General features: G+C 39.1%; 1 protein-coding gene across 2 annotated transcripts in view; it reads right to left on the reverse strand.

Annotated features, from left to right (window-relative positions):
* EP300 (E1A binding protein p300) overlaps nucleotides 1-18,056 on the reverse strand; it is a 67,596-nt gene that overhangs the window by 4,437 nt on the left and 45,103 nt on the right. For both annotated transcript variants that reach the window (XM_069807139.1, XM_069807140.1), the window contains 13 exons: nucleotides 17,114-17,353; nucleotides 16,455-16,543; nucleotides 13,906-13,986; nucleotides 11,729-11,785; nucleotides 10,270-10,347; nucleotides 9,126-9,193; nucleotides 7,557-7,707; nucleotides 7,058-7,204; nucleotides 6,524-6,637; nucleotides 4,620-4,785; nucleotides 3,831-3,995; nucleotides 1,616-1,777; nucleotides 876-1,157 (listed from right to left, as the gene is read on the reverse strand). In XM_069807139.1, the coding sequence (XP_069663240.1) occupies nucleotides 876-1,157; nucleotides 1,616-1,777; nucleotides 3,831-3,995; nucleotides 4,620-4,785; nucleotides 6,524-6,637; nucleotides 7,058-7,204; nucleotides 7,557-7,707; nucleotides 9,126-9,193; nucleotides 10,270-10,347; nucleotides 11,729-11,785; nucleotides 13,906-13,986; nucleotides 16,455-16,543; nucleotides 17,114-17,353 (1,800 nt within the window). The remainder of the gene's footprint in view (nucleotides 1-875; nucleotides 1,158-1,615; nucleotides 1,778-3,830; nucleotides 3,996-4,619; nucleotides 4,786-6,523; nucleotides 6,638-7,057; nucleotides 7,205-7,556; nucleotides 7,708-9,125; nucleotides 9,194-10,269; nucleotides 10,348-11,728; nucleotides 11,786-13,905; nucleotides 13,987-16,454; nucleotides 16,544-17,113; nucleotides 17,354-18,056) is intronic.

The raw sequence follows: 18,056 nt of genomic DNA on the forward strand, positions 1-18,056 counted from the left end.
GCAGTTGCTACAGTTCCCAATTGCTTAAGCAGCAGCACCTTAAATGAACTACAAGAAATATATTTCTACTGCAGTTCTCCACAGCTTGAAAGTAGAAGACTGTTGTGGTTTAACCCCAGCCAGCAACTAAGAACCACACAGCCGCTCACTCACTCCCCCCCCATCCAGTGGGATGGGGGAGAAAATAGGGAAAAAGAAGTAAAACTCGTGGGTTGAGATAAGAACGGTTTAATAGAACAGAAAAGAAGAAACTAATAATGATAACACTAATAAAATGACAACAGTAGTAATAAAAGGATTGGAATGTACAAATGATGCACAGGGCAATTGCTCACCACCCGCCGATCGACACCCAGCTAGTCCCCGAGCGGTGATTTCCTGCCCCCACTTCCTAGTTCCTGTACTAGATGTGACGTCCCATGGTATGGAATACCCTGTTGGCCAGTTTGGGTCAGGTGCCCTGGCTGTGTCCTGTGCCAACTTCTTGTGCCCCTCCAGCTTTCTCGCTGGCTGGGCATGAGAAGCTGAAAAATCCTTGACTTTAGTCTAAACACTACTGAGCAACAACTGAAAACATCAGTGTTATCAACATTCTTCACATACTGAACTCAAAACATAGCACTGTACCAGCTACTAGGAAGACAGTTAACTCTATCCCAGCTGAAACCAGGACAAAGACAAAAATCACACCAAGTAGTGGACTAGTAGAATGGCTTGTTACAGAAAACGTGTCCTCTCCTTTCTTTCTGAACTGCCAGAGGATGAGCTGTACAGGTCTTTTTCCATCAGTTAATGCTGAGAAATTAGTTCAGGTAAAGAGCACTCCGGACACAAAGATACAGGGACACAAGTAGGGAAAACTTCACCAAGCATACCTCACAAACAGTGCAGTGCCATCTGGTCTCCACATGATGCTTGCACTCATTGCAGGTGTAAACAAAGCGGTCTTGGCTCTGGGTATGCAGTTCCACCAGCATGCACATGGTTGACCACTGAGCCCTTCGTAGTGAGGAGAACTCCAGGTGCTTGTCTCTAGCAAGGGTTAGGAAAGCATCACGCCCGTCCATCAGGTCACACGGAATGAGTGGGTCAGGCTCAACAATGGGGGGCAGGGAGTTGGCTGCAGGGCCAGCAATGAGACGGATGACAAAGAAGACCTGCAAAGTAGAAAGACTTAATATGCCGGCACTTATCAAGATGTTTTGGTCGCCAAACTTCACTACACAGAACATACAATTCCAGGACCAACTAACACTTGAATGCTGTGCTGCCAGGGCAGTGTGCAGTCCTTACAGGACTGGGAAATTTCAAACCTCTGGCTGCCCCACAGGTTCACTTTCTTCAGAAGCATTAGGTAAGGAGCACTGCACTGAACAGTAACAGTAAAACTGTTGTGACCATCTAGACTGTTAGGAAGTTCTGTACGAGCACAGTTGTATTTATCCCTGATGCCCTCATAGCAAAGAGTGCCCAGACTTACTGGTACTTGTCTGGTGTTTCACTCAATTCTCCAGACAAAGCTGTATAATTTACAGGGCACAACTCTGAAGTATCAAAGCTTTGTACACCTCTCTACTTGAGTAAAATACATATTTCTCATTCTATCAACTCTTACCTCCTTGTGCTTCTCCATAGTGGCGTACAGCTTTTGGGAGAGGTCATTGGACACATTGGGCATGCCAGGCTTTTTCTTATTGCCACGGCTCAAGCTGCTCTTGTTCTTACTTGTCTTCTTATTGTTCTTCTTTTTGGCATTTTTGCTGTCTCCCTTGCTCACCTATTAATTTTTAAAGGCATTTTATGTCAGGTATCTAAGTCACAACACATTTTATTACTCACACATCTTCTATAACTGCAGGACAAAACACACTTCACAATAATTTACTCCAAAGACACTTAACAAGGGTCCCCTGAAACATTAATTCCATTAGAATCACTCTATAAGATATCAAGATCAGCAATACATAGTTCTAAAAATATTAAAAGCATAAATGTTCAGGAGGTGCAAGGGAAATGTTATTTACTGAAACCTGTTTGCTATAGTTGAACACTGAAGAACCTCTTGGATAATCACAAAAGGGTTCAGCAGGTGGCTTCCCAATGCAATTCAAAACTAAAAATAACTGAAAAGTACAACTGATATTGCACTAACCAGAGGCAAGAAAGACTTAATCCACCTAGATTTAGTTTGTTACAGCTCTCTGACTGATTTTTATTTTTTAATAGACTGCATTAAACTGATTTTGGTATGAAACTGTTCTTCTGAGTCCAAAAGGCATTAGCAGTGTAATTTCTAGTATGCACCTTCCTCCTGTGTCATGTCCTGCAACAGTTGAACAAAACGAGTCAGCTTAATTTCAATTATAATCAATTAGCAAAGAACAGTTTATTCCTCTCTGTGCTTCTCAGAGGGCCCCTCAAAACACTACAGCATATGATGATCAAGGATCAAAGCAATTCTTATCCAAATAAGCATTTTTCCTAAGCTTAAAATAACTTTGTCAGGATGGAAATTTCCAGTGAACATGAATGGCTATCACTTCATTTGACACTAGTTTATTATTGCCTCATTTTCAAGAAGTGAAACATGGGGTCAATGAAGAGTTAAAACTATCTTTAATAATAAAGGTTAAATAGCAATATGCTGCAAGCTTCCCCCACCGCAGAGTTTTGAGGCCAAACTGCTGTGAAGGATCAACTAAGTGTTGACCAAACTCACACACGGAGCTAGGTGACTCCTCATGACTAGTTTCTGGTGCATTAGAGAGATAGGAACTTAACAACTATGCCAAGTGGAAAACAAACTTTAAATAATACCTTCCTAAGCAAGACATTAGTTAATGCAAATTTAACATCAAGTTGCCTAATTCTCAGGTTACTCTTGCACTTGGTTTATTTGAAGTCCTTGAAAAGAGGTATTGCAAAGAGCAGCATAGGAGATCCACAAATTCTAGCTGTAATGTTAAACCTAACTTTTTTGATCCAAAGGTCTTCTAGAAGAAAGATTAATCCTAAACCCCAACAAAAATCTAGTATCTAATAAGGTGATGAAGCAGCAGTGTTTAAACAGAGTTAACTAACAAGTACTACTGTGTGAGCAAAACTACTAACCTTATCCTAGATTCACCACCTCTTCCATAAAAGCTCTGAAGATCCAAGGATAGACAGATGCATGATTTCTGCATCTGTTCATTTTCAAATTTATTGTTGAATTCACAGGCATACCTTTTTTTGTTCTTTGTGGAACGTGAAAGCACAGTTGTTGCACGTTCTCCAAAAAAATTGCACAGGATACCAGCAAGTTTAAGCAGCCCAACAACAGTTCAGCACTAATTTGTACTTCAGATCCTCAATGCCTTAAAGCTTTCTACTAAAAAAACCCTACACAGACTAACTACTAAATCACAGCGCTCTTGTTACTTCCTCAGAACATGATTGGTATTATAACACCTAAGTTAGAAAGAGAAGACTTAGCCACTATTCTAAAGCTTAAGGAAAAAGCTTCCAAGTCAGGCTGAGATTGCAGCATGAACATTGATATTAATTGGATTTCAGCAGCAAAATATTCAACTAGCAGCTGGTTCAATCTAATTGACTTCGGTAATTAGTTAGGTTTATAGCTGTATGAACAGCCACTGCTCATATGAATGTAGCTTAGTGGTATTTTAACAGCTCTAATTTATAAAATGTAAAATTGAAATTGATATTAGAGTGAAGCTAGAAAAGTGAAAAAGCCAGTTAACCAAAGTGCCTAGGCCTCCCCTTCTTTTTTTAGCCATACGTAATCACAACTTTTACATTAGATTATGAAATAGCAGAAGCATTCTTACATCTGTGCTTTCATTACTAGTGTTTTCTTCTCTCTTCCGTTCTTCTTCTTCTTGCTCTAGTTCCTTAATGCTCTCCTCTAGGACATTAGGCCAGAAATCCCCTTCAAAGTAAGGTAGCTCTTTTGCACTTGTTAGACGATCTTCCGTTGCCTGCTTAAATATATCCTGAAAAAGAGCAAAACACTTGGTTACAAGTCACATAAGTAAAGACAACCTTTTCAGTAAGCGATAAAAAAAGGCACCAGCAGATCAAACAAAGGAAAGCTTAATATTTCAATGCATTTTATGAGACCACATTCTAAGTGCAGAATTAACACTGCATCAGTTATCCCTTTGGCCAGTTTGGGACAGCGGTCCTGCCTGTGTCCCCTCCCAGCTCCTTGTGCACCCCCAGCCTGCTTGCTGGTAGGGTGGTGGGAGAAGCAGAAAAGGCCTTGACTCTGTGTAAGCACTGCTCAGCAATAAGGAAAACATGCCTGTGTTATCAACACTGTCTTCAGCACAAATCCAAAACATAGCCCCACACCAGCTACTGTGAAGGAAATTAACTCTATCCCAGCCAAAACCAGTACAGGAATAATTTCAAATCTCTTGCTAGAACAATTTCAGAAGCTACAGGCTTTGAAGAGGATGTATTTTAACTCTAAATTTTTAGTGCTCAATTCACTTAAGACTAATACAGTAAACTCCAAGAATCAGGCACAATGCATAAGGCAAGGAAGAAACCAAGACAAGACTCGTCACTGCCCCCCCCCCCCCGCGCCCCATACAAACATACACTTAACAAACCTTGTAATCATGGACAATGCGCTCTGACACAGATTTGTCCAGCATCTTTTTGTACCACTCTTGCAGTCGTTTGGGTTTGGGTATCTTCTGGTCAGGAGGATGGCAATGGAAGATGTAGTCATCTCCTTCACTAGGGGGGCACGCCCAGATGTGCCCAGTAGTATACCTAGCATCATTAGAGGAAAAAAAAGTACATGCGGGCTCTGACAATTAACACTAGAGCTTGACCTCCTCTCTGCCACGAGATGGAGCCACCACAAAGTTGGCTGGTGTTACCAGATGGACAATAATTATAGCTCTCCAAGATTTTAATTCTAGTGCTCATTCTGGCTTCATTCATGTGGTAGCATTACCATCTTTTCACTATTTTTTTTAAAAATTCAGTGCTATATGTGGAGGAAGTGTGCACATTTTCCAGTCTAGATAAAAATCAAAGCCTGATATAGACCTACAATTGCCACCTCCCAATTAACTAATAAGAGAAAGATGGAGACTAGGTATTTCAGCAGTAAAAGCCAGAATTCTTTCTCCTTGAGTCAGTGCAGTAATTCCTTATCTCACAACATTTTAAAAACAGATTTACTTAAACACACAATTCACTTTTCTACTGTAAATCGTCTGTTTAACTTTGAGGATCCGTTTTAAAAGGTTTCACAATTCTATCTGGGAATAAACAGTCACTGTCAACCTGTGCTATTGGCTGTACAATCCAAGTACTATGAAGACAGATGACATCCAAATAGTAGCAGCTGCAGAGAATATAATACCACAACGATCACTTCTTCATCCTCAGTTCTTCTCTATTAGTTTTTGAAAAGAACTCCAGTAGGAGGAATAATCAGATCTCAAGTTAGAGAAAAATAACCATCCTTGCCGTGTTGAGGAACAGCTTTGCAGAACCCTACCCAAACCCTGGGAACTGCAGCCAGTTGTCATTCCTTCTGCCTGAGAAGGGAGAGATGATACTGCGTGACCAATATTGTTTTCCCAAAATGAGAACCTGATGTTACCCATTAGCACAGAAAACAGCATTAAGTAAAACTGAGGCCTGAGCGCTATGCAGCAATTTTACAGACTCACAGGTTAGAAAATACACAACAAAGGCAGAAAGAAGCCTAACATATGCCTTTGAAGTACTAAGGAATGTATCATCTCACTGAGGTACTGAAGACAGTACCACCCACCTCCCCTAATTTTTCTCCATGCAACTGCTCTAAACATAGTCCCCAACAATTTCTTCATGAATAACTCTGCCAAGCTACAGCAGGTACTTTGACAATAGATTTGATGTTTATTTCACTGCCTTTTCTACTTCAGCAATCATGGTCATTTAATTTCCACCCTTCTCATTTCTTCAGTTGTTCCGTGTTCTCTTTTGTGCTGTCCCAAGTACTCTCCTCTTTCTCTAACTTTTCAGTTTCTCACAATTTCAACCACTCATTCTGTAAGAGAATTCTTCGTGGCCTTACACAGCTGTTAAGAGTTAATCAGTACAGACAGAATACACTTACCTTTCTCCTTCAAAGATGGGTAAGAACTTACTTGCCTGCCTAAAGGAATGACCCGATTAAAGCAGTGGCATTACACAAGGATGGCACTAACAACAAGGCCAGCAAAATTTTTATGGTCCAGATAAAAAGGCTCACTTTTTCTACTTAGACTTAAGGAAGTTCTACGTAAGCGTGGAAACCTAAAAATATCTGAAGCATAAGCCTCTCCTGAAAAGCCTGCAATCCCTTTTTGTCTTTTCTCCTTTTCAACTATGCACAGTTGTTGCCAAGTTATTCTATCACCAGTTGATATTTAGGCACGATATTCTGAACAACAGGATGTAGTAATTTCATTTGCAATAAGAACTACCTAGCACAAATGCTGCACAGAAGAAAATATTAAAACAGACTTACCCTAGTTTCTTGACATATTCTAGATATCCAATTAGTATTTCGTGATAGACAGCAGTCCTCAAGCATTTAGGCCGGAAGAAATGAACACTGTCAAGGTAAGATATATACACTCGCCTAAAAAAACCAAAAAAGGCATGATGAGAAGCAGAGATTTCAAAGTAGTTCTACAAGTTTATTCACATTGTTTTATACATCTGAAGCATCCAATACAACAGCAATCTTCAAAGCCTCTGATGCTAATTTACCTCTAGAAACTCAGCTTTCTTTTGATCCTAGCCTCATCTCTCTAAAACTATCCAATCCCTTCCTTGAGAATACTGACAACTGATCCTTGCAGCAACACTGTCTGCCAGCCAGCATCCCCAGTAAGAAGCAACTCTACCTGCCATATGCTCTACAGAAGCGACTTTGTTTCTAGAAGCTAACAGCACTGAGTCTTCACATGTACAACACTGAAGCTCTATACAGCACTTTGGAAGGTTCACTGAACTGAGACGGTACCAAAATAAAATAAACTTTCACGCAGCTCCTCACCTTTGATTGGGTGGAGGGCAGTCTGAGCCATACTCCTGTACATGCATCCCAAAGAAGCACAAGTCTACACCATCAATCTCCTCAAAGGCAAAAAGCGCTTTTGTTCGGTAAGGGAAAGACTCAGCCATCTCTCCACTGTCTACAAACCTGCAGATTACAGAGAGTAAAGAGGAATACCAAATATATTCACATGTTGGAGAATACATGTCACTAGGTAAAGGCCACAATAATGAAGGCTGCTCTAAGTGTAATTTTAGTGCCATTTTAAAGCTAAATGCTCACAGACTACTCAAATACAAGGCATCCACTTTTTACTATGAAAAAGATGACGCTCATCACAACTAATTAATATGCTGCTGTAACATCTGTTTGTCAAGAAATGGTCAGTGGTGAGGTTTTGAATACAACAGTCTTTTTTCAAAATAGCAGCATACAAGTATATTCAAATAGCTTCCACCTCGCCCAAAAGAAAGAAAAATTAGAAATGGAAAGAACATACCTTGCTTTCATTCCTGGTTTTACTTCGACAGTTTTGTCAGATGCGTGTACCACCCTAACTGTAACCTCTCCTGCCTCAGGGTGATTCTGTCGTCTTAGGAAATCATTGACTCTGTTCTCCAAGAAGGTACCAAGTCTTGTAGCGGGTAACCCTGCAGGAGAAAAATAAAGCTCTAAATACATAAAAAACCTGAACTGTTCAAATGTGATTATTCACATGTTAAATGAAAAGTGACTTTTAATGCATGCAGGATGTTATCATAAATTAAAGCTTTATCTTTAAACACTAACACTTCTAGATGGGGTGAGCTGCTTTTCACCTGCAGGCACGTGTGTGATTTATACGTTATTTAAATGAAGAAAATATGTATTTCAGCCCAATTTCTATCTGTCTTAAAAGTCAATCACAATTAAGGCTCCTCCTGACTAGAAGCTATTAATTACTTAAACTGGATTACAAAACACTGCTCTCAGACATAGCTTCAAGAGCAGACGTTGCATTTGGAAGTATAGCCACATTAGCCAAGTTGGTCTCTCCACTTACCAGAAGAATGTATTTCAATAATGGAAAGAACAAGTAAATACAACTGTATCTGCAAGTAATGTAGTTAGTTTAGAAATTTCTCATTTTCAAACAATCTTCATACAAAAGATGTACAAGCGTAACATTAGCTGACAAAAACCTAGAGCTGAAAAGGAGTTTAAGGCTTCTGGTGTAACAGGGCTTGCCTCACTGCTGTGCATTACTTCTGGTAGAGTTACATATCTGCCAATCAGCTTTTAATTTTTCCAATCTGACACCTTTCAGTAAAGCATCACTATACTACATTAAGTATGCAATACATACAGGTTGCTAGAAACAAAAACTGATAAAAACTGTGAAAGAACCCTTGTGTTCTTCCTGTATTCTTGGTGAATCTAGGGAGTTTTGATTTTGGAAAAACATTCAGATGCTGAAACGAGTCATTGAATGGTTTGCTGAACCTTGATGCTATTGGCTGGCTGAGTTTTTTGGTTTTGTTTTTTAGCAGAAATGTAAATACTCACTATCTGTAAGAAGTGCACCAACCTAAGAAGCTTCTGAGGAACTTATTTTGTCTTTAGAACAGATGGACAATGACTGCACAGATTTCCTCCTACACTGCCTTCAAATCAACTGCCTTGATCAAGAGGAAATGTCTATACAGAGTTTTGTCACCAGGTGATGCAACCTTTACCTCCATCAAAGCTTTTAAGAGCAGCAGTAGTCACGGTGACTTGAACATTTTATCGTAAGTTTAAGTTAGACTGCAGTCACACAGCAACTATTTCCCAACGCTATTAATACTGCCATTGAGATAAAAGAATGTGTGTCTTGCATTAGCAGTGCTCTAAAACAGTACATTGACCCTCTACAACAGACTATTAACCAACAACACCTGTGAATGCAAACATTCTGAACATCACAGAACTGATCAAAAGTATCCTTTAACTCAAAAAAACTGAAATAAGTGCAAAACGAGCATAAAACTGACCCCTTCCCCATTCTTTAATTATTTAAGATTTATTGGTGCAAGTGTCAGAATCTTACTTTTAGCAGAGAATTTGTTCTCTTTCCTGGTTCGTCCTGTTTTCTTTAGGCAGCCATCACAGACAAAGCTGAAGCAAAAATAGGAGAACGTGAAAAACCACCCCAAGTCAGACCATAAAGTTCCTTAGCATCACACCATTAGAAGCAAAATCTTTCACCAGATCTTATCTGGTCTGGAAAATACCTTAGCTGAAATTTGAAATAAAAGACAGCACAAAGAACAGTGCCAGCAGAAACGGCCCAACTGTTTCAGAGCTGCAGAGAAGGATCTAAGCTCCAGGGGGTGCACCTCCTGTCAGTCACCCACGTCACCACCCGCAAGCCCAGGAAACGGGGTCTCCACTTGCCGGTCTAACAATTTTGGCTTAAAGTATTCTTGGAACAAATAGTCTCAAACTGCTGTCTCTGATGAAGATGAGATACTGCAATACATAAAGCAAAAGGCTGATTTTTTTCTAAACGCCCAAGTACACTGTAGCATGAAATGATGGGCAGATTCTTCCTCAGTTACAGGACATCTACCCTATTCTGCAGCAATGTGGATGGGACAACAGAATGGTAAGTCATAGCTATCTTGTCAAAAAAGGGAACATTTAAGCTCTTACAGAGCTTTATCTGCATATAATTTATCAGCTTCTTTAAAAAGCTTTTAAAGCAATCAGAAGAAAACCAGTATGTTGATCAAGAACCATGGAGTATCTAAAGAAAGCTAAGATTGTTTTTCAGATTTAATCTGATAACCGAGGTCAAAAAACTGACCTCACCTGTTTAATTCTGTAGTTACAAAATTTTTTGAAGATGACAAAGCAATATGACTTGTACAGAAAATAGATCACTATGAAATTGTTACCAGAACTAAAAACATCTTCTCACGAAGGACTAGTATCTTTAAACATAAAAGGCTGAAACATAAGGCTGAAAGGAATGTTAGAAACATTTAAGATTAGAAACAACTTCACACATAACACAGTAAGATATGATGTCTACATTCAATGTTACCCTATAGTTTCTGTAAAATTTTCAGGTGGGAGTTCAAATTCTGCCATTAGACACTCTTTTAAATATAACCAGTATAAGGAAGTTTATGCATTAACTCTAGTAAATCTATCATATACCCTCTACTTAAGAAGGAGAAATTCCTCACCCAGAAGGCCAGATTATCTCATTATGAAGAACACAAATCTGGTGCATTTTTCTTCCACACTCTATACATTCAACAAATCTGTAGAAGGAAAAAAAGGGGTAAGGGAAGCAAGGTTAGTAGTATCATTACTTGCTTGTATATTTTGTAATATTTTATTAGAGGAGTTCTAGCACTTAGGCTCTTGAGCCTATTTAACATAGAGGTCACATCTATGCTGAGAACAGCATCCAGAATCAATTAAGAATGTCAGCTCAAGTCAGGGACACATTATTATTACCGTTTCCTTGCCTTACTGCCATCCACTTCACTCATTTTTTAAAGTGAAGCCCTTCTAACAGTAAAATCTGTAAACTGCTTGTTGCTATAATGAAGAGAAGAAAATGGATTCACAGGTGTCAGAAGTGAAGAACCAGGAGAAACAGTTGGCTGTTAGTTGCCCCACTATGCTTGAAGCCTGGGGTACATTGCAAATATACTGCAGAAAGGTGAGAAGGAAGAAAATACAAGCAGTATGAAAGTCACTTTCAGAAGACTAGCAGAGGTTTAAGGACAACTGAGGTAAGTGATGTGATCTACTTCACACATATTGGTGAATATAATTCTCCAAAATACCTAAGGTTGCTTCATGTATCAGGACAATCTGACTCCTTTTGAATATGTCTATTCATAAGAGTCTGAGACTTTGAATGAATAGCTGTCATTTATGTAGAGCATATGGTATCATACTGTTAAGTTAGGCTTGTATTCTAGCACTAGGCAGTATCTTCACTGTAACAGAGGCAAAGAGAAGTTATGAATCAAGTTACTATTCTCTCCTTCCCACAGCCCTTGTAAAACAAAAGAACAACTGGCTGACCCTTATGCCCTTAGAAGGATGGTGTAGGAAGAATACAAATCCTTTTTGCTCATTCATTTGAGAATGAAGATAATGTTTGCAGAGTAGCAGCATAGGTGTATAATGCAGGACCATGTAAAGTGGCTTCAAAAAACCCCTCAGGAACACGAAGAAAAGCAGCTGAGTCACCATCATAACTCTACTGAATGTCTACAATTCTGCTTCCAGAGCAGTGCAGAAGAACTGGCCGGTTGAAATTTAACAACTTTTCCTTCTACTACAGCTGCCTGTAAAATACGACAACTAGAAAAGCCAACAGCACCAAAAGAGCTACTGCCAAATGACTCAAATCAGTCCTGAGACTTGAGCATTTGCCACAACAGGGTTCCAAAGCAGAGTTATCTGCATTCATCTTTCTGTTGAATCCACATTCAAGACAACAAAATGCAATAATTTCAGCCCACACATTCAACGTTATGTATTTCTCAAGTACAGCTGTGGTGGTTTGGGTTCTCAGCACAGAATGCCAGATATACTGCTTACTGATAGTGAATGAACGACATGTCTTTTACAAAATAATTACGATGAAATGAGGAACATTCAAAGTGTGACAGCATTACTTACAGTTCAGGGTCCAGTGTATCATTTTTCCTTTTTGAAAACTGTTCTTTGTTTATCGTGCTATGGAGAAACAGGCAATAAAACTCAGTTTTAACACAGGACAACATACATTCATGCCATACCACACACATCCATCCATCAAGACAAAACTTGCAAGCAGATTTTTTTAAACATTCACTGGCACTGCAGGGAAAGGAGTTGCATTTCACAAAAGTGACAGACAACTAAAGTACATGCCACCCTTAACTCTGCCCATGGAAAACATTCTTTTCTATGGGACAATAGCTTGTAGAGAACCACATTGATCCCTTATTCAGTTTTACTAAAGGATAAATTATAAAACTTGCTGACAATCAAGTTCTGGGCCAGTCTGATCAGTATTTCACAGTGAAAGGACCACTGGATATGCCTCTCTGACAGTCTGAAGGCAGAGAATTCAAATTATCTTTGATTACTGAGAAAGGTAGGTTATCTTATACCAGATTCCCCTAGCCCTCCTCCTAGATTAACGTCAAAGGATAAATTTCAGCTTCCAAACCCTGCAACCCCAGCCCAGCCATTACTCTGCACTATCTTTAGCTTCTCCACAGCATTTGCAAGGCTAGAAATTCCATCTTTTTGACAGTGAGGTCCCAGGTATCTTTTACACCAATCTGGTTCAAAATAGTCCAGAACAATCATACAATACCTAGATCTCTGAGAATTTACCCCGAAGAGGGTGCTGTGTAACGTGAGAAGATCAGTACATGCCTCTCTGAGAAAGAGAGAAAGTACCTTCTTACCATCGCTTGTGTTCAAAGCGCTTTTGATTGTTTTCATTATTGGAAAAAAAAATTGTACCCAGCATCTGTGTTTCCAAATCTAGTGTAAAAATCAAAAGCACTCTATGCTGCCTTCTACCCTGACTCACAGGTTTGTAGCAAACCATTCCAACTTACACGTATGAGAAAGATTGTACTCTCGTAGCAGCTAAACAAAAATTTATATATAAACATGAATTTATTTGATGTTTATTTATACACAGATTTACACGTATATAGATACTTGCTTCTCTCATACGTAAGTACTTCATATGCCACATCTCCTATTAACAAAACTGGACAATATTGATTACACTTTGGGTCTTTGCTTATACTAGAGTAGTAAACCATACTATCCTCAGGGACATGGCCCATTGTACTGACCAACATACGAACATTATTTCTTCCTTTTTCCTTCCAGAAAGGCAGAGGTACTCTTACATCTTCCCAAGCCCCAATGGATTGTTTCACTACTGTTCTAGATACATCCATCAGTGCAACCAGGAATTGCTAACATGCACTAAAGACGACTTCTACTTCCAGTGAAAGTTAACTCAGTTCGTCCCATGACCAACTTTGACAACTCTCCCCCTGGCTTCAGACTTTCCCAAGTTCCTCACTTGCTTCTATCCCCAGTGTTCCTGCAATGCCCTCCCCCAAAGAGCTTTCTTCAGCAGCTCAAAAAGTAACTGCTTGGCACTCATTTGTCCCTCAAGGGCTTCCTTAGTCTCCCAAAATTCTGTTTCAAGATTTTTTGGGGGAAGGTGTGAGGAGGGTACAGCAGAACGAAAGACTGTCCCAACAGTTTGCCACCAGCATGGAAAAGGCAACTAAATTCACACACTGCCTTTTATTGTGATCTCCTCAACAACTGCACACATAAGCAGATGGCACTCCGACAGCAAAATATTTGTATGGCAAAAGGAAGTTCCCTACTTCTGATTTGGATGAAAAACAATCTGAAGTTGAATACAAGTTTAATAGCATAGCCAGTCTATAAACAGAATGGTACATTTGACTATTTCAAATTATGTTTGTCACCTACCTGCCTGCAGGCATGCATCGTTATTTTTCTGCAGTAGAATACTTCCACCGCCCCCCCCCAAAAAAAAGCAATTCTCTTCTTTCCCCTCTATTGGTATAGTTACAATTTTAAGCACTAAGTGCTTATTTTACACTATAGTTCAGTCAGTGCAGATTTTAAAGAAAAAAAAAAATCTACAGCACAAGTCCGGGCTTTTTGAAGAGTATCTGGTCCACCTTCCACTGGCCTACAAACAGCAAGGGTTACCTAAAACTAAACTCCTTCTCTTTGAGAAAACTCTATAGACCATAATACAGCTTATGAATGCACAGCCCAAGCAAACACAAATAACTCACGTTTGAGGTTGTGATGGGTCATCTCCCAGAGAAACGCTCTCCCCTTGGATTTCATTGAAGCACTTCTCACAGAAATGATACCTGTCAGCAAGAAGGCCATATTTGGGTGAACTGCTCCGTCCACACAACACAGCCCAAGTCAAGCAACGGAGCCACCAATCACAGCAGGCCAAGGAAGGGACAGGAGCAGAGAGCAGGTCATCAACGGCGACAAGGATATTCAATGATGCAGATTTATGGGCCCCACATTGTGTTTGGTTGGTTTGGTTTTTTTTGTTTGTTTTTGGGGTTTTTTTTTTTGCGCAATCAAAGCCAAGTGCAGACAATGACAAGCACAAAGGAGAAATAAAAAAATAACACACACACGAACAAACAAAGAAATGGGGGTTTGCAGGACAAAACCAAAAACATAGAAGCAGGACAAGACAACACAAAGCAGAAAGCCAAGGCAAAGCACAGATTAGCATTAAATCTCTCAAATGGGTTCACAAGCAGCAAATGATTAAAGCAAATTAAACAAGAGTATTCCATTTTAGCATACCCATACCCTCTTCATTTTAATAATCCATGCCACGTACAGCAAAGAATTAAAATGAGAAAGGGGAAAGAACAGCAGGAAGGAAGAACTGCTACTCTGACTTGTACATCAGCACAGCAGTTCTGTTGGCAGGAGGATCTGCAGGAGAATCTGCAGGAGATCAATGGAAGAGGGATAGTCTTCCATCTTAAATGTATAAATGCTGAAAGGCCACAGGATTCTCTCCCAGTTGAAAGGGAAAGCTAAACATCATAAGCTTCAAGAACAATAAAATCTGTCCTCAAAAATCTTACAGACATTAATTATAGAACTGTCAAACTGTATGTTAACTAAATACCTAACATTAACTACACACATAATGCTGTACATTGATATAATTCTGCCATAGCCCAGTTTGAGTGTACAACAGTCCAGGCATCAAATACAGCAAGGATTACAGAGAAAGATTTCATTTATACTTGAATAAAATAGTGATTAATTCAAGATTCTACCCCAGCCCTCAAAAATGTTCTAGAACTGTGGCCTCTCCATTACTAAGGCATGTTAATTGAGTGCACAAGACATCTAAAAATAAATAAAAGAAAATTCAAACAAGTTTATAATAAAGCCACACAAACCAACACTATAGCAGTTGTTACACTAAAAAGACAGGTCTCTTAACCCTCTTTCCCAGTTTTCATCTGAGATAATACAGAGAACAGTGCTTCTGGAATTGTACATTTCAGTCTATAGATATATATGTATATGTGTAAATAATTTACCAGTCACACCTGTGCACCTGTTAATAGTGCAAACATTCCCTTCTAATGTTTGAAAACATGTAAAGCATGTCAGATTTTTGAATAGTAGTCTTTTAGTCCATCTAGCACTTGCACATAGATAAATGTAAGCAGAAGATACTGACACGATATGAAAAGCTCTAACACTATACAAGTCTAAAACTACAACAGTTATGGGATACTATAAGCTTATTTTCTACTTCTTCACTCCTAAAAACCTCTATTCATTGCTATAAACCCTTATGAAGCCTAAGAAGGTCAAGATGTAACTCCTGTAGCTCTTTGGTTGTTTTCACCTGACCAGGTGCTTAAGAAAAATGCAATTCTTAGAAAATCTTCCTGGCTTTCAGGTAAAAGCTTTAGTGTTTTTGTTGTTCCCAGTTTTTTTATTTTGTTTGTTTAAGGCATTGGAAAGAATGGAGCGCAGGAACTAAATTGATGGAGATGACATAGTTTGGAGATAACCAGCCCTCTGCTCCAACAGGTGCATTCTGGTGACAGGCGAGGGGATATGGGAGTCTTCAAGCACCTATTTCCCTGCTTCTTCCTGCCTCGCTTCCAAAGAGATGCCTAGCAAGAAACCTTCTTTCAGAAGCCAAATACGTTTAAATCCTTTAATAAACCCCAAGTAAAAAAAAAATTATTCAAAAGAGCTGTAGAAGTGACAATACTTTACAGAGCTGCTGACAGCTACTGCAAGACAACTCCCTTAAGGAAACTTTGGGAGAAAAAGCAAGCATTAATCTACTGAATATGTCAGTACACAGATCTTCCAATGAAGATTTGCATCACAAAAGTTTGCTCTTCAGTGTTAACATCATGAGAAAAACAAAGACTTGACGAGTATAATATGTATTATTAGCATTAATATACTTGCTGCATAGTTTACTCAGTGTTCTGCATGAAAAATACTGCTGTATAGTAGGAAGCAAAGACAACAGACTTGTATATATGATTTGTAGATAACTGAAGATTTAATTAACCGCAGGATAAAAATTTAGTAAAACATCACGTTTCTGCAAACAAGAGAGGAAGAGCAAAGGCTGCAGTGAACTTTTGCTGAAAGAAATCATTAACACACAAGGTAAACTATTCAAGGGCACTTCCAGCAAATTTTTATCTTAAAACACAAAGGAGTACACATGTAAAGAGGGTGTATATGTAAATGCATGCACGCCTTTAACAGATTGATTGCAGCATGCACAAAAGTGCACCAAGTGAGTTTTCCTTACCTGTTCTGGTAACTGTAGTAAGTGGCATCTCGAGGGATTGTGCACAGCTGTTTGCCATAGCAACACAAAGTCTGTGGTGAGAACTCCAACTGCAAAGAGGAATGGGTTGTCTTAGTACTCATACATGGTTTCACTTGCTCTCCATGGGAAGCAAGCGTGACCCAGACAATGATCATTTCCACCTTATTCTGTGCACAGATCACACAGTACAGCAAAGGTACAAAGTGTTAGTCATAAAAAACGTTCAGTGGACTGTTATTCTCAAGTTAGCTCTTCTCCAAAGATGGAAAGCATATCAAAGCAAGACAATGGAAATGAAATACACAGTCTCAATATACAGTGAAATAGCGAGCACTTCTTCTGCAGTAACAACCACATCTTTTTAATTTGCAATAGCAAACGGGTTTGCCCTAATCAAAATAAGCCTTCAGTTACCAACTTTTTCTCCCCAATGGCTTATATACAAATAGACAATTTAAGCACTAGATAGAATTAGAAGATCCATAAAAATCTCAAAATCAGATTACTCAGGGTTGCTAAATCCTGGTAAACTTTAAAACTTTTTGACACACTGTAACTGCTAACAACTGCAACTGTTGTATTTTTCCCCCTTCAATACCAGGAAGCAAGCAGTGGACTAGAAATACTTATTTTCTTACCTTTCTTCCACAGCAATAACCAAGACTTTGCATAACTGGGTCAATTTCTTGCTCAAACACCTCTGCCAGTTTGGAACAGTACTTATATACCCGAGATGTTTTGCGGTTATACAGCCAGGCATTATTGAACATGAGCCAGATGTCATCTACATATTGCCACGGTTCCTGATACTGTCCTGTGTCTAGCTTCCTCTTGATAGTAGAAAGGTCCATGGGGTTCTTCACTATGTCAAAATAATCCTGCAAGAATACACAGTGTATCAAAACACTACTACAGAACTATGTTGTGACATGACAGCATGTGCATTCTCAGCATATAAATTCTTCTGCAGTACATCAAGAAAAACAGGTTCCTCTGACTTCATTGTCAAACCGCTTGTCACATACAATGAAATCTCCAAGTAATACCATATCACTCCCCAGTGCTTTCTTTTCATCATTCCTTTATTTCTCAGGCTCTATTGCTCTTCTGCTCCTGATGAAATGAAGCCACTCTAATTTTAGTCAGCAAAACAATTATTACAGAAAGTAGGAAATGGCAATGGTTTTGCAGCCACTGCAATCTGAGGATATACACAAGAGCATTAATAGAAAGCAACTGTTTTTAGTAGACCACACAACCTAATAAACAAAAAGAAATAACTTTACTAGATGATAAAAGATATCATGTCTCCTCTAAAGAATGCCTTTTCCACGCCCCCCCCCCCCATCAGTTATGGGACCACTTCTCCTAAAAAAGTGGAGAATATGACAGCCAATTGAGAGCTTGTTAAAGCATATTAACAATATTTATGCCTGCTTACAATACAGCAGGCCTTGAATTTTTGTAGTATCTATCCTAAAAAAAAACCACGCCAAAACCAAACAAAAAAACCTTTCAGGCAAAAAATGTTGCCCAAAGCACCCAAGTAAGACTTTTATGTCTACATATTTGTGTATAAAT

Source organism: Haliaeetus albicilla, chromosome 19, assembly GCF_947461875.1.
Source record: "Haliaeetus albicilla chromosome 19, bHalAlb1.1, whole genome shotgun sequence".
Classification (NCBI taxonomy): Eukaryota; Metazoa; Chordata; class Aves; order Accipitriformes; family Accipitridae; genus Haliaeetus; species Haliaeetus albicilla.